Source organism: Tasmannia lanceolata, unplaced genomic scaffold (genome assembly GCF_043159265.1).
Source record: "Tasmannia lanceolata isolate RefF3 unplaced genomic scaffold, GAP_Taslan_0.1 ptg000003l, whole genome shotgun sequence".
NCBI lineage: Eukaryota > Viridiplantae > Streptophyta > Magnoliopsida > Canellales > Winteraceae > Tasmannia > Tasmannia lanceolata.
The window spans coordinates 54,463,671-54,479,617 of record NW_027518680.1 but is presented as its reverse complement, the minus strand read 5'-3'; the positions used below and the strand labels follow the sequence as shown (position 1 = coordinate 54,479,617).

At 40.2% G+C, this 15,947-nt stretch overlaps 1 protein-coding gene across 1 annotated transcript in view; it reads right to left on the bottom strand.

Moving 5' to 3' along the window:
* LOC143855938 (transcriptional adapter ADA2-like) overlaps window positions 1-15,947 on the bottom strand; it is a 68,790-nt gene that overhangs the window by 24,443 nt on the left and 28,400 nt on the right. Inside the window, exons 5-9 of the mRNA XM_077365985.1 lie at window positions 10,409-10,534; window positions 10,217-10,292; window positions 1,702-1,765; window positions 1,546-1,604; window positions 1,054-1,203 (exon numbers count right to left, since the gene is read on the bottom strand). Of these exons, the coding sequence (XP_077222100.1) occupies window positions 1,054-1,203; window positions 1,546-1,604; window positions 1,702-1,765; window positions 10,217-10,292; window positions 10,409-10,534 (475 nt within the window). The remainder of the gene's footprint in view (window positions 1-1,053; window positions 1,204-1,545; window positions 1,605-1,701; window positions 1,766-10,216; window positions 10,293-10,408; window positions 10,535-15,947) is intronic.

Genomic DNA, 15,947 nt, shown 5'->3' with positions numbered 1-15,947 from the left:
CCTGTGTCACCATCAAGCGCGTGATGGAGTACACAACTGTTGTTTGGTTTATTGATTTAAGACTTTGTACAAGAGATCTAGGAGGCACACCCCTTCAGCATCACACATGAGAGGTAGGAGCATCATGGGGCACTCTCTGAGTCATTTTCTTTTCATGTGCAACAGATGATGACATGTGAAAAGGTTACACACTGAATTTCTACTTGCAGTTTTAGTCACAATTTATATTAAGTTCCTGATTATAACTATAAATTGTGACAAACTGCGAGTACAAATTCAGTGTGTAACTATTCAAAAAAAAAAAAAAAAAATCAGTGTGTAACCTTTTACATGTCATCTGTTGGTATTGGTTACACACAAAAAAGTTGTTAACTTAATAGTTATAATCAGGAAGTATTGGTTTAATGCAATATAAAAAGCAACTTATACCAATAGAGTGCCATAAAAAAAATAAAAAAAAACTGATTATAACTGTGAAACTACCACTTACTACAAAAGCTTAAGCTTATGGAGATGATGTTATTTAATCTTTTATACTTTAACACTCCCCCACATGTGTGGCCCCTCTTTCTAGGGTTGGCCTACACGTGGCACATGTGGCCCGGCCCCTCTTTTGGGTTTCACTGTTGCTTGTGGATTTTTGCTATCCGAGAGGTTTGAACTCGAGACCTTTGCTCTGAAACTACCAGTTACTCCAACGGCTTAAGCTTATGGAGATGGTGTTATTTAATCTTTTATACTTTAACAATAACTATAAGTTGCTTTTTATATTGCATTAAACCAACACTTCCTGATTATAACTATTAAGTTCAAAACTCCTTTTAGGCAACATGGGGATTGAACCCCTGAATTATACACTCGAGGTCATAAACACCAGGGAAAGGGCCGAACTTCTACAAAGTTCAGAACTCACTAATCATACAAATGAATTTCGAAGAACAAAAATGTTTCTACAACTACTAACTTGCAATAGCTTCAAGAATTTGTAATGTATAAACTAAGGAGGAATGGGTCAGCAGTTAAGATTAAGATTTTAGCTTGTCTTGTGTATACCTTTAGCCGCTGCCAAGCCTTCCACTTTGATTCCATCAGAACCACCCTTAAACTGGGAATTGTGTAATGCCTTTTTGCCCGCACCTGTTGATGTAGTATTCATACTGTTACAACCAACCCCACGTACCTTGGACACCGCAGAATCTCCATCTGATCCAAAACAATCGCATGATTGCATATATTACATCTATTATACCCATGAAATCATTTGAAAAGATAAATCAGCTAATCAAATAACCTTACTCAATATTGAGAATATCTCTCACTATCATGGTTTTAAATTTTGGCCAAAATATTGAAATTTCGGACTACGGTTGGGACAGACACTGAAATCACCTAAATCCGAAATTTCAGCCAAAATCCAAATTTTAGGCCGAAATTTCGGGAAAATGTAATTTTTAAAATTTTTCTCTTAAATTTATTTTTTTTCCGAAATATCGGTTTTGGCATGTCCGAAACTGAAACCGAAATTCTAAACCTTGCTCACCATACCTGCAGTTAAGCTAGAGGGTGATCGTCCCACTTGAGCATCTTTAGTTAAATCTTCAAGCCTTATCAAGCATATCCAAGAGAGTTAGAGCAAAATATCCAACAGACATCAATTTAAAGATATATGTACAAAAGAAGTTGCAATAATGGTTGTCATACTTGACCCTTGAAGGAGAGAATGGAGAATCTTCCTTTGGTGTGATAGTCCCAGCACCAGGAAATCCTGCAGAAGAAAACAGCATGTAAAAATTCCTAACCCAATTTCTAATGAGTAACAACTTTTCACGGAAGAGCAACATGTTAATAATAAAGTATAAACTTATAAGATTTTGTCAGGGTGGCAGATCAAGATAATAACAACCTGGAAGCCATAGAGAAATGGCGTATGTAGTGAATTATCAAACATGCAAGGTAGTGTACGTCACTAGGTGTTCGATGTTGTTAACTATTATGGATGGCTTCCTTTCTTATGTGGTGGTTTCTAAGTATGTATTTGTAGTTTTGTACTTATTCTAGCATTTCCTAAAGTTTTATTTTAAAACTCTATCATTTGGATATGTTTATATAGGTTTTTGTGACTTTATAGGATTTCTACCGAAATTTTCAACCGAAACTGAAAACTTTTCTGCTTCCGTTGTGGCCAAAACCGAGAATGAATTTAAAACCTTGTGAGTTGCATCACACTCGTTTCGCCATTCTCTCCTTGTCAATATGTGGCATGCATCCATCACGACTGTATCACACCACACTTCCTATTTGTACCCAGGTCCAATAGAAAACACAGCTAAGTAAGGAGTAGTAACAAGATCATTAATGAATAGAACTCCATCCTAAGCCCCTCCCCCATTTGGGGATGTAATCGCTCAGGGGATCCCCCACCTCCTCCCACCCCGTTCTTCAGGCCCACTCCCCTCTGGTGTCCCCCCCTTCCCTCTAGGTCCTCAACACCCTCCTATAGGCCCCACCCCCTCCAACCCAGGGAGGAGCACCCCTTCCTTAGGCAAACCTCTAAAAAAGTACACCAAAATCGCACGCGCACGCGTGCACACACACACACACTTGTGTGTGCCCAAAATGTAAAGATCCAACAAGTACTTAAAAGAGAATCTATCTCGGCTGAAATGACTGTAAATGACATCCGGCTGGATGAAAATTTCTCAAGAGACCAAAATACGAGATTTTTTCACCAGACTTTCGGGATTTAATAACCCCACCCCCTCCAATCCAGGGGGGGGGGGGGGGCGCCACCTCCTCCCACCCTGTTCGTCAGCGCTGGGAGGATCCCTTTAATATATTCAACCTTTCCTCGAGCTAGAAGAAAGGTCTCAACTTCCATACGTCATGGTGGGTAATTCAACCCATCTAACTTGATGGACGTCATCTGTATATTCGGAATCTCCATAGAGGAAGAACCAGTGGAGGCAGCCATTACCACACTATTCTTAGATAATCACAAACACCAATCACAACTATGGACAACCAACAAAGGAAGAGAACATGGATCACTTCATAGAACTGATTCAACAAGTAGGGTGGTGATGAAGGATGCCAAGTATCCGAATCATACAAACTTCAACAAACAACATTACTCCAAGAGATCAACACATCAAGTCAGCTGAATATGCAAACTTCTAGCGATAAACGAAAGACGACAGAGTAACATGGAAAGTTACGGCATCCACAATTGATGGTGAACACTTACAACATCAAACCAAAGGAGATGAAGCTGTCCGGCGTAAGCGAGAACGGCTAAGAAAGACGCTAGAAACTACAGAGGCGGCACTCCACGGTGGCGGCAGTGGCTACACCCTGCACAAGTGGAAGACCCACAAAGCAGCCAGCGGCGATGGCCAGCAGCGGGGCACACGGCCACAGTGATGCCCGCCAGTGTGAGAAAGGGAAAAAAAAGGAAAAATGGAAGGAAGAGAAAGAAGATGAAGGGGAGGAAGAAAGAGCCTAGAACTTTTATACCATGCTGATGGTAAAGAAAAAGAAGAGAAGGTGTGAGAGAAGAAACAGATGTGGGGAGATGAGAAACAATGAATCTGACCTCAAAGAATATATGATAAACATATATATACATATATATAGAGGAAAAAGATTGTGTGCTCGAGCGCACCAAGCTTATGGTGCGCTCGAGGGCCCAATCACATGTGGGCCCACTTTGTTAGGATGATCCAAAGCATTCATTTGAAAGGCCCTTACATAGATGGGGTGTGTGCAAAAAATCAGCTCCATAGGATCATCCTAACCCATCCAAAAGTGGAGGGCAAAATGGACAGACACCGTTTGCCACAAATCTGCCCATTTTTGCCCTCCACTTTTGGAGGGGTTAGGATGATCCAATAGAGCTGATTTTTGTTACACACCCTATCTGTGATGGGGCCTTGCAAATGAATGTTTTGGATCACCACAAAAAATGTGGGACCCATGTGATTGGGCCCTCGAGCGCACCATAAGCTTGGTGCGCTCGAGCGCACAATCTTTTTCCTCATATATATATATATATATAGGGGAAACATTTTCTGCGCGATACCTCACCGTGAGCAGCCCTCTATAAAACACCACATGCATGTTGTTTGACTCATCCTACCCATTCATTCTATAGGACCTCACATAGATAGGGTATCCCTAAGAAACCACCTCCATACCATAATCCTAACCATTCGATTTATAGGAGTTTAATTTGCAGCCATCCATTTGAAAACCTCCACTAATCATAACCATAACCATAACCCATAACCCTAACCATAACCCAAATCCTACCTATAACCTACATAACCAATGGGTTGGATGACTCAAGCAACCATGGGAAATGGGGTATCTAGAGGGTTGCTCACGGTGAGCGATACCTCAGAAACCTTTTTCCAATATATATATATATGTGTGTGTGTGTGTGTGTGTGTGTGTGTGTGTGTGTTACACAAGATAGTTGTTAAAGTATAAAAGATAAATAACGCCTTTCTCCAACAGCTTAAGCTTTTGTAGAAGTTGGTAAGTTCACATGGTATCAGAGCCAAAGTTCTCGAGTTCAAGCCTCCCGGATAGCAAAAATACACATGCGATGGTCGGCCCAAAGTGGGACCACATGTGCCACGTGTTTGCCAAGTGGGCCACACGTGCGGGGGGTGTTAAAGTATAAAAGATAAATAACGCCTTTCTCCAACAGCTTAAGCTTTTGGAGAGGTTGGTAAGTTAACAATAGTAAAAACTAAAATACCCCTCAACAAACTAGAAGAAAATACGTGGAGATGACAATGCAACAGATATATTGATAAAGTCGGTTACGGCGACCAAGTTCAAGCACCGCTTTCACTTGGCAAATATCAGCAGTTGTTGATAACTGATGAGGCACCCCAAAGAGTGGGGTGGGCACATCGTGTAGATGAGGTGTGGAGCTATGCTCAAGAGAGTACACAGTGGAGTTGATCTTCACGTAAGCTTCAAGTGACAAACTGAAATAATGAAACTATTCTCCCACGAACGTAGGCACACCGCCGAACCACGTAAATCTCGTGTTCTTATTTTGTGTAATTGTGTTTCTTACATCTCATCTTGACATTTTATTGTACATCATGTTTGATCCTTATTTGAGAGATTATAGATATCTCGGTTTTTTACAAAAAGAATGAAAGAGAAGCTCAAAGGAGGGAGATAAAGATTATACAAAAAGAAGAAAGGGGTTATTTAAAGGGGATTTTGTTGTGCTAAACAAAACTTACAACTACAAATTTCAAACAAAAGAAGCACATATCTCAATAAAAAGCAAGAAGGGGAAAGGGATATGTGCTGCCACAAAGAAATAACAATAGAGAAAACATAAACCACTTGCATAAACAAAGAAACAACAATAGAGAAAACATAAAACCACTTGCATAAACTTCAATTTCTTAATTAACAAAAAATTCAAAAAGAGTGACTTAACCATATAAATGGACAGTTATTAGCTACAAAATCCTTCCCTACCTAGACACAATCAAATAAACAGTCTATACCTTTCCTACACAGTTTCAATCTTTAAAACTAAACCAATCTCCGCTAAAAATATAATTTTTTACCTTATATTACCTCCAACTATAAATCAGCTCTGAATAAAACAATCTTTCAACTGAAACCACATTGATTCAAGTAGAAACTCCAGAAGCTTCAAATAGTCCCACCTTTTCCAAAATACGGACTCATGCAGGACGATCAAACGTTGAAATAATATTTGGCTTAGATACCAAAATTGAGGCAGGGCGAGTCCGTAGGAGGAGGATGAAGGAATATTTGCAATAGGAGGGATCTAAATTTATGCAAAAAGTCTAACAGCAGATCGGGTACGGAGCAACCCGACCGTTGGATTGACTTGATTCTTGGATATGTGGTATGGGATATTATGGGAATGAATATATCCAATTTTGATGCAAATCCGACTGTCCGATCCTAAATCTGGGCGAAAATATAGAATCTGTAATTTTCGTAAATCGACGATCCAGATCTAATTTCGGGATCAGATCCAAACGTTGGATTACTCCGGGTTTTGAAAATGTGAGAACAACCTATACGAAGTAACAAACCCCAAAGTTTGGCCTTGATCAGGCCGTTGGATGGTCCGATTGGGGCTGATCTATAGAATGGCTGATTTTAGGGGGGGAGGGGGAGAAGAAACATGAACGAGAAATAGTAAGGAAGGTCGGAATCTCACCAACCAAAAACCAAGGCATCACACCAAGGGGTTCCTAGGTATCGCACTATAGGGAAGATCAAGGCATCGCACCTTTGCAAGGAGTAGACATCACATCCACACAAGAGGAAAAAAAACTTCAAATCTTTTCATTCATTCATCCATAGCATAACATAGCATTCTCCTTTCAAAGTGCCCTAAGGCTTACACTACATAAGAAAAAAGAAGAGAACTAGAAAGTTCTAAAACCCTAAAGAAAACCAAATACTTTTGGACCAAAATACCCCCTTGCTTCCTACTTAAAAATCCTGTAATACACATGTGGGGCCAATTTAAAACAACCATAACTCAAAGAACTTAAGTTATTTTGATGAAAAAATACTCTAATACGCCTACTATAACATAAAAGACTTAAAAAGACACCTAAAACACACTTAAAAATTAAAATATGGCCCTACGATGGTCCCCATCATGGACTTTCCAAAACCTAATAAAAATACTCTAAAATTTCAAATAAAATTTTCAAAATTAATAAAAATTTCTTCCTTCAATGTCTATACTTCTTTCTCCAATTTTTGGTTTGAAGGACATCTAACTATGAGTTTTGGATGCATCAATTCCCTCTCAGAGAAAATTCAACTTTGGAGAAATGAAAACCTTAATGCCCAGTTTCGTTTCTGGGATTTTAGTGGAGAAGTAGTCAAAGGGGGAGGTGACAAGCATGGAAGTTGTGTAGGTTTGTCTTGGGGAAAAGAGTGGTAGTCAAAAGGAAAAAACGGTAAGGCGTTTGGTTGCTAGAAGAAGTGTGGAAATATTTGGGGTGTCATTATCAAAATGGGCGGTGGAAGAGAGAGAAAGAAAGGAAAAAGGCAATGATTATATAAGACAAACAAATTCCACTCTTTTTCTCACAAAGAAACTCCAAAAAGGAGGTTTGCAATTGGAATTTTAGTAGAGGGGACAACTCCCGCCACATCAGCGCCACCTAGGAAAAAGTGTAATAATGATGTCCCCTTGATGCCTGGTAGTCAAATGGAATTTGAGCTCAAATTCAGCCAAACATCTTCCGGCATTTCATATTCCATCAAGAGCCCAGCCGTCTTCCACTCTTTTTGCAACCAAACAGGCCCTAAGAGAGATTGTCTTTAAGTTTCAAAGATATTATGGAAAGTGAAAACCCCTTCCACCGAATGAGTTATTTGGATTAGAGCTTCATACCTTCCACATCTCCATACATCTACTTCATAATTCTTTTCAAGTAAGCATATCATCTTTCTGAGAGTTAATAGGAAAATTATGAACAACCGGTTGAAAATTCACCTTCTTTCAGAAATCTATTAAAAAAAAGGAGTGTGTGTGTGTGGGTGGGTGGGGGTTGAAAATTCACCATTCAGAAATATATTCAAAAACTTTGGTTTTTGAAGTTGAAAATTAGTGAAATCAAGAGTAACCTATGATACTCGGATATTTGTGTAAACCCAACGTATAGTGTCAAACACGCTCGAATACTAATACTCGTACTCAGATATTTGTGTACTTCATGAATATTATTGTTGGTCAGAATAACTATAATGTTTTAATGTTTGAAACATGTCAGTCTCTTCAAGTTAACTATAATACTTTTTTTGTCAGTGTCACATATTTGCAACCATAATTTTGAACATGTGAGTCTTATATGTGCTATTTTAAATTCACTATTGCTTCTATTTTCGAGGTTAAATCTAGTTCAGACTTCAGTCATAAGGTATTTTATTTACACATATATTGTCTTATCCCATGGTATGGGACACCCGTAGTTGTATTTGTCCTAGAATTTGGAAAATGCTGATTCATGTCTGTTCCCATGTCAGAGACTTCGCATTCCTCTCCGGTAGCAGGTAGTGCCTTATTGGGCGAGCTCCGTACCGGTTGATCAGAGCTTGGCTCATATTCAGAACCAGGAGAGTTGGTGTATATATCAACATCTATAAATGAGTACTATAGGTGCAAAGACAAAATTATTGAAATAAAGTGTAAATACAAAATTATTTCTAACAATCAACAAGGACTAACTCAACCTTTCTAGTTCAATGTAAAGCTCCTCAATTCAAAATTCAAACTCTAGAAGCATCAATCGGACCTACCTTTCATAAAACATGTGCTTTCTAAAACCCAATAAAAAATATTTCAATAATTCAAAAAAAATCACAGAATGAATTAAAAATCTTCTTTCTTCAATGGTCAACCTTGCTTCTCCAATTTCTGGTCTAAAGGACCACTGAATTTGTTTTGCATCATTTTTGGGGCCAATTGATCACAAGATTGAATTTTCTACAGAAAAAGCAATACACAAGCTGAGAAGATTCCTGCACGAAGTAAGAAATTGGAGAGAACATACAAATGCCGCCTGTGTTTTAAATGAATGAAATGCTAACATGCGTCTTTGCGTATGGCTTGCTAGCAAGGCACCTATTTTTAAGGGAAGTGCAATTAGAAATCTTTAGAAAATGGAAGCATATCCTTGACTATCTTGTCTCATCTTTGCTGAGATCTATGCCTTTTCGATCTTTATTCAGAATTTCAGATTCAGACTATTATTCTTAGCCGAGAAAGATCAAGATCGAGAAAACTCGCAGGAATGGGTTTGTGGACACTGCTTGAAGGCTTTCTGCTCCTTGCCAATGCATTGGCTATGCTAAACGAGGATCAGTTTCTTGCTCCTAGAGGTTGGAGTTTTCAAAAAGTTGGAGGCAGGACAAATTTGTTGAAGGGACTGGTAATGGGGCTCATCTATGCAATCCAATACTTGAAACTGCCTCTTATAGCTCACAATGTCATCACCATTGTTGTAAAGTTGGTGCCCGGATGACGTTTAACGGGAAATCACTGCTCTTATGGCATGTATTATCCATTAATCTCTTGCCTTTTGGATGATGACTTGCTTATGTTATTTGATTACGGGGTTCGTGATACTTCCAAATTTTGATTAAATGAAAAGTGGAATTTCTTTCTTTAAAAAAAAAAAAGAGGGAGGTGCAATTAGCAAGTGGAAAAGAAGGAAAAAATAATTTTTTTTATTAAATTGCAAAAGGGAGTAAGCAAATCAAGTGGAAGTGGTGTGAATGGGGAAATAGGATTTTGAAGAATAGGAAACAAAAAAGAGGGAGATTTTGAAAAAGATCATTGAGATGACACACGAGAGAAGATACTTGGAAAGAAGGATAATCTTTAGTTAACAAAGCAAGAAATAAGATAAAGGATTCTAAGAAAAGAAGAGGCAATTCATAAACATCAAAGAAAAGAAAAGAAAAGGGTAAAACCTAGAATGAGAAGATTTGGATCCTTTCTTCTTGCTTGCACCTATGCTTTTATAACTCGTAAAAGTTTCAGGATTCGATAAAATGTCTAGAGATGAGAAAGAAGAAGAGGAGAAACCTTGGAGACAAGTGATGACCACTTTCTACTCTTATGAGTGTAAAGACAAACCCATAGGCAGAGTAGATGGTCATAGATTTATTTATTTTTTGAATAGATAGCCATAGTCTCAGCATCGTTTCGTGTACAGTGTGGCAATCAATATTTTGTACTATGCTTATAAAATTATATTTTACATGTCATCTTTTACGAGTTTATATGTTATCTTTTCGAGTTTAATTCACCATTCTCATCCAATACATCTAGTGAAGCATGCACCAAGTTTTACAAGGAAATACTTAAAGTCTAAGCTGACTCAACTCAGAATTGAAAAAGGCTCCCCATATACTGTACCAAATATGTATGCATAGTCACTTTGCTCACCTTGACAATATCTCTACCAAACCATGACCTAATCTGCAGTCCAACGACCAGGCATATTTGATGGTTTCCCAATCCTAAAAGTCGAAAGCTAAAGATTATACTCTGACCTAGAACAATGCTTAAATTTTTCCCTGTGAAGTAGATATGTATTTCTACAAATATGAGCACTTAATAGACTAAAGATCGAAACTAAAATGAACGAATATTTTCATTCTCAACATCATCACAAACCTTTTTTGGCATCACCGTGTACTTTTGCCAAAGCAAGAAGTTCCTTTCTATTCTTCCCAAGAACATGAGAAATGTCCTGAAAATAATACAAGCATACAAGTGCAGATATATAATTGTTAGGCGTCTTATTTTCGGAGAAGGTGATTTAGTCATGTAAAAAGAAATTTCAAGATGGATGAAGAAAAAAATTACCGGAAGAGGATAGCAAGGGGAGTTTGTGTATGCAGTTGTATAATGATCAATACATTGTGCCTTGTTCTTGGTACCAACGTGTTCTGCAACTTCTGTCCAGTTCTCCAATCCATACATTTCAATTCCCTGAAGTAGAACGTTATTGAAGTTTCTTGACATGAGTTTCCAAATTCAACTTACTTATTTAAACATCAAAATATAAAGATACACAAAAGCAATGTTTTCAAAATCGGAATCGAATCGTAAATCGTAATAGGGATCGAATTGTATCGGATTGTAAATCATAAGATTTATTCAGAAATAAATAGGTATATATACATATATAATAAAAAAATTATAAACAAATTAAGGAATAAAAAAATAGCCAATTATTCATATTTCATCTAAATTCATTAATTCAAATAGAAACTAACATTATTAGCCATTCAACGTAATACGTAAACACCACCCCAAGCTGATACCAGATAGACCAATCAGAGTAACAAATTTCCAGCCCTTCCAATGCCAAGGCGTTAATCTGAGGGAGAGCTGGGAGCAGAGGAACAGAGCAGCTTGGACATTCCTATAGATTTTGCTCTCAGGTAATGCATTTACTGGCCGCGGGCTACACGATGGCTGCTCCTCCAATCGCACAAAAACCTCTCGAAGATTTGATATAAGGCACCCGCTTTTAAGCAACCTCTGTGATCATTGCATCGGCGAAATCATCTGGGGATGAAGATCCCTCCCTTAGTTCGATTGGAATCCCAACCGAGGGAGGTGCAACTTTGCCGAGGAGGTCGGGGATATGATTCGATATGGGGGAAAGGCTGAATGAGAGGAGATAACGGGCTTCCCGTCTGAGGGGCCCCACTTCTCATTTGGTTTAGAAATTGAAGCCCATGCGTCGCTCCCAAGGCCCAGCAGGTAATTGTGGCCATAATCCACCCGAAAGAAAGTCTAGAATTACTTTTGGGTCCATCCCATTTAACATATCCGAGCCATTGGATGAGTTCAAATCGACGTCTGGAATTGCATTGCACAAAGGATAAGCCAGCTGTTCTCCGTTTTGGATTTCAAAAAGATCCCCAGATACCGAGGGCTGTATTCCAGCTGTTTGTTGTACAGGAAGGCTATTATCCACCGCCAGCTGGCTTTCCCTCTGTTCGTGGACAGTCGCGCATGATAGTCTTTCAAAGTGACTATCCTGCACCCCTGTGCTATCTTGTGCCTCCCTGCTATCATGCACCAGTCGTCTTCTACCTCCAGACTCACTCAATTCTACTCTTAGCAAGTCTCCTGAAAGTCTAGAAATCCCATTTCTATTGCCGTTAAAAGTACCTGTGACCTGTAGATCTGCTCAAGAAGGGGCTTTCAACATCCAACTTGCCGTGACCCACACGACCAACTCATCGGCCTTCACTGGTACTTTGATTCTTTCCGGCGCTTCAAGCGGTGACATTAAGAGTACTCTCCCTTCTTCGTATCCCTGGCCTGCTTCGCAAGATTTGTCAATCGCCAAAATCTTGCCTATTCTTCCTCCGATTCGTCTGAAATTTTTCCCCACCCATATGCATGGGGAGGGAGGCCTTTAATGGACCACCAAGTCGCCCTGATGAGTATTGAATCTGGTATGCCATATTTCCAGGTCACAGAAAGGAGAGTTTGAATGGGACTTCCATAGGCCGATCAACTCTTCACTATTTTGACTCGAAGGAGGGATAATTATAACCTCAGTGGGTGCTATGTGATGTACCACAGCACCATGACATGATCCCGATGGGCACTGAAGCCAATTGATTACCGCCTGGGGAGGCATGTTTTTTGGGAGTTGTCCCTAAATACCTTTCTCCACATCTGGGATTAGGTCCAGAATAATCCATTCAGCCCACGAATCATCGGGTTGTTCTTCCATCACAGACTCTTCCAAAGCTACTTCTTCAATAGGAATTTGGGATTCTGAATCGAGGTTTTCAGCTTGCCTGGGCTGGGTATCATCTGGTCCTCTCCCACCTGTTGATGTCCGGTTGCTACATTCTTACTGCAATTGTTTCTGATGGAATTTATGTTAACATTTGTGTTGAGAAAATACGCCGGGCAAATCCAATCCGATCGTGCACAAATTTAACACAAAAGTAAAATAAACAAGCAAGCTAGAAGATGAACACCAAGATTTTACGTGGTTCGGCAAAGCCTACTCCACGGGCAAGAAACACAATCTTCCACTATGAGAAAAACAATATACAAGGATTACAATGGATTAAACCCATACCCAAAACCCGCAACGCTTTCCTTGCTTCTCTCAACCCAAGACCGTACAAGAGAACACCAAGAGAAAACCCAGAGAGATCATCCAAGAGAAAAACCCACTCTCTTCTCTCTCTCTCTCTCTCTCTCTCTCTCTCTCTCTCTCTACAACACACAAAGAGAAAGCCATCTCTCTCTTGCCGTTTCCACACTCTCACACAAGAGAGAAACACCTCTTATATCATAGGTTTGTACAAAACCTAATAAAATAAGTTTCAAATTTTGCTTTTACCTTCCCACCCAAGAAACCCACGGTGGGTGGGAAATAAGGCAACTTTCCAACAATCTCAACCTTGGCTAATTCCCCAGCCACCTGAAGATTTTTCCGTTGATGTCACCACTGGTCCGTTATCGCCCGAAACCACCATTGGCCTTTCGAAGTACCAGCTACACACCCCCGAATCAACTTGGTTCTGACTCCTAATTCGATCAACACGGCCAATGTACATGTGTAGCTGCCAACCCGTTGACTCACCTAGTCAACCTTGGAGAGGGATCTCGATCTTTCCTCCCCAACGCAGGTACTATCATCCTCTCACCATCGTCTGCAACATGGAAACCCATCTCTGCACCAACTGCGAAAGAGACTCTACGTGTGCGCACACCATTACCATGTTTCATCGAGATCTTAGGAACACTAGTCACCATTAGGGGTGGACATGGTTCGAGTAAAACCAAAGAACCGAACCGAACCGGCGGCTTCGGTTCGGTTCGGTTCTGAAATTTGTTCGGTTCGGTTCTAGATCCCAAATCTAGGAACCAATGGATTTCGGTTCGGTTCTGGTTTTGGGGAGCAGGAACCGAGAACCGAACCGAACAGAGAATTCATTCCATTAACTTATTATTTTGATATCATTTTATTAAATATTAACAAGAAAGGGGGTGTTGATATCATTCTTAAGGCTATGAATTGGTTAATTCTTTAACAAAAGAAGGGGCTGCTGATATCATTCAAACCTCAAAGGAAATTAAGAAAGTAAGAAACGAAACCCTAGATCTCTTTGCAAAAGAAGAGGCTGTTGTTTCTCCCTTTGTTTCTCCCGTTCGTTTCCGCCTCCACTTCCACTATCCATCGATCAAGCATCGATTTTCGATTTTCCGCCATGAAGAAGAAGAAGAAGGTATGTGTTAATCTTTCAATTTCTGTCTTTTTCTTTCTTCTTAAAGAAGTTTTTCAAAGGGTTTTGGGTGTAATTGAAGCCCCCATTGCACCATTGCTCCTCATCTTCCTCATCTTTGTATGTAATCGAAGTTTTTGAAAGAGTTTTGGGTTTCCATTGCAGAAAAATAGAAAAGAGTGTGTTTTAAGATGAGAAGGGATTTGTGATTTGTGCAATTCAGGGGGGGAAGAGAAACCCCAGCAATGTAAATAAATAAAAAGGTTTTTTTATGGTTTATTAAAAAACCAGGTTGATTTACATGTAAACCCATTTAAAGAGCCATTTAAACTGCTTGCAAACCCAGAACCGAACCGGACCGAACTGATTAAATTCGGATCTGGTTCGGTTCGGTTCCAGGTTTGGTTGGTTCGGTTCTAGTTCCAGGATTTGGGAACCGACAGTAGGTGATTCGGTTCGGGGTTTACCCCAGAACCGAACCCAACTGAACCATGGCCACCCCTAGTCACCATCTCCCCGACTAGACGATATAATATGCCACACTCCTCTCCTTTCATCAAAACCATACAGCCACGTGTGATTTTCATGGCTCCACCTGCAGCTGAAAACCTGCAACCTCTGGAGTCCAACCGGCCAAGAGACACTAGATTCCTTCGCATCTTTGGGACATACGCCACACCACCCAAAGTACGAACCACTCCATCAAACATTTTGATTTTCACCGTTCCAACTCCCGTGACGTCACAAGTAGACCCATCACCCAAGGACACTACACTCGCCCTTGTCTCCTGAAACTAAAATCCACTCATCATGAGGAGAAGTGTGATTATCTGTGGAGATTGTGAGAACGTCTTCAAACTCTTCGCTCTGTTCATCCGTTACCGCCACCACAGTATTCATAGCACCATTGTCCGCCTGATCAGCTCGCTTTGAACAATCTCGCTTGATGTGGCCATATTCCTTGCAACGGTAACATTGCACGCCCTTTCCATCGACCCTGGATCTTGACCTGCCTTCTCCTGATTCCCTGTCAAATGACCTTCCTCTTTGATTCCCACCATGAACAACCAACCCATGCTCTTCACTTCCACCAAGAACAGGTTTCTTTCGCACGATAAGAGCGACTCCATGACTTCCTCCAATTTTATTGTATCCTTACCATACAACAAAGTCGTCACCAGGTTGTCATACGAATCAGGAAGTGAAGTAAGAAACAAAAGGGCCTTGTATTCCTCCTTCAACTTTTTGTCAACATTGTGGAGCTGATCCACAAGCCCGTTGAACACCGTAATGTGATCCAGAAGATCCCCGCCTTCCTTCATCTTCAGCCCATATAATTGTCGCTTCAAATACAACCGGTTGGCCAACCTTTTTTACATATAAAGCTTTTCCAACTTCTCCCATAATTTAGGCGCATCTTCTTCTTTAACGTTAAACATAACACTATCTGCCAGATATAGTCGAATCCTGCTGACCTCCTTCGACTCAATGTCTTCCCACTCGGCATCCGTCATCTTCTCCGGCTTCCCATCCTTTCCCTTCAACGCCTTAGCCAAGCCCTGTTGAATTAGGATGTTCTTCACCCTCATCTGTCTTAGGGTGAAGCTCCCCTTTCCGTCAAATCTGTCGATGTTGAACTAAGTAGAACTTGATTTTACCGCCATCTCAGATTACTCAACACTTCATGGTGTAGCGCTCCACCTCGAACGAGAATATTTCTTGGACAATCTTTCTACTCTCAAAGATTGATCTAGCCACGATCCAACCACAACACCCACGATCACTCCACCCGGCAAACGATCGCTCCAACCACAGCTCTGATACCACTTGTTGAGAAAATCCGCTGGGCAAATCCAATTCGATCGTGCACAAATTTAACAGAAAAGTAAAATAAACAAGCAAGCAACAAGATGAACACCAAGATTTTATGTGGTTCAGCAAAGCCTACTCCACGGGCAAGAAACACGATCTTCCACTATGAGAAAAACAATATACAAGGATTACAATGGATTAAACCCAAACCCAAAACCCGCAACCTTTTCCTTGCTTCTCTCAACCCAATACCGCACAAGAGAACACCGAGAAGAGAGCCCAAGAGAAAACTCAAGAGATCACCCAAGAGAAAAACCACTTTC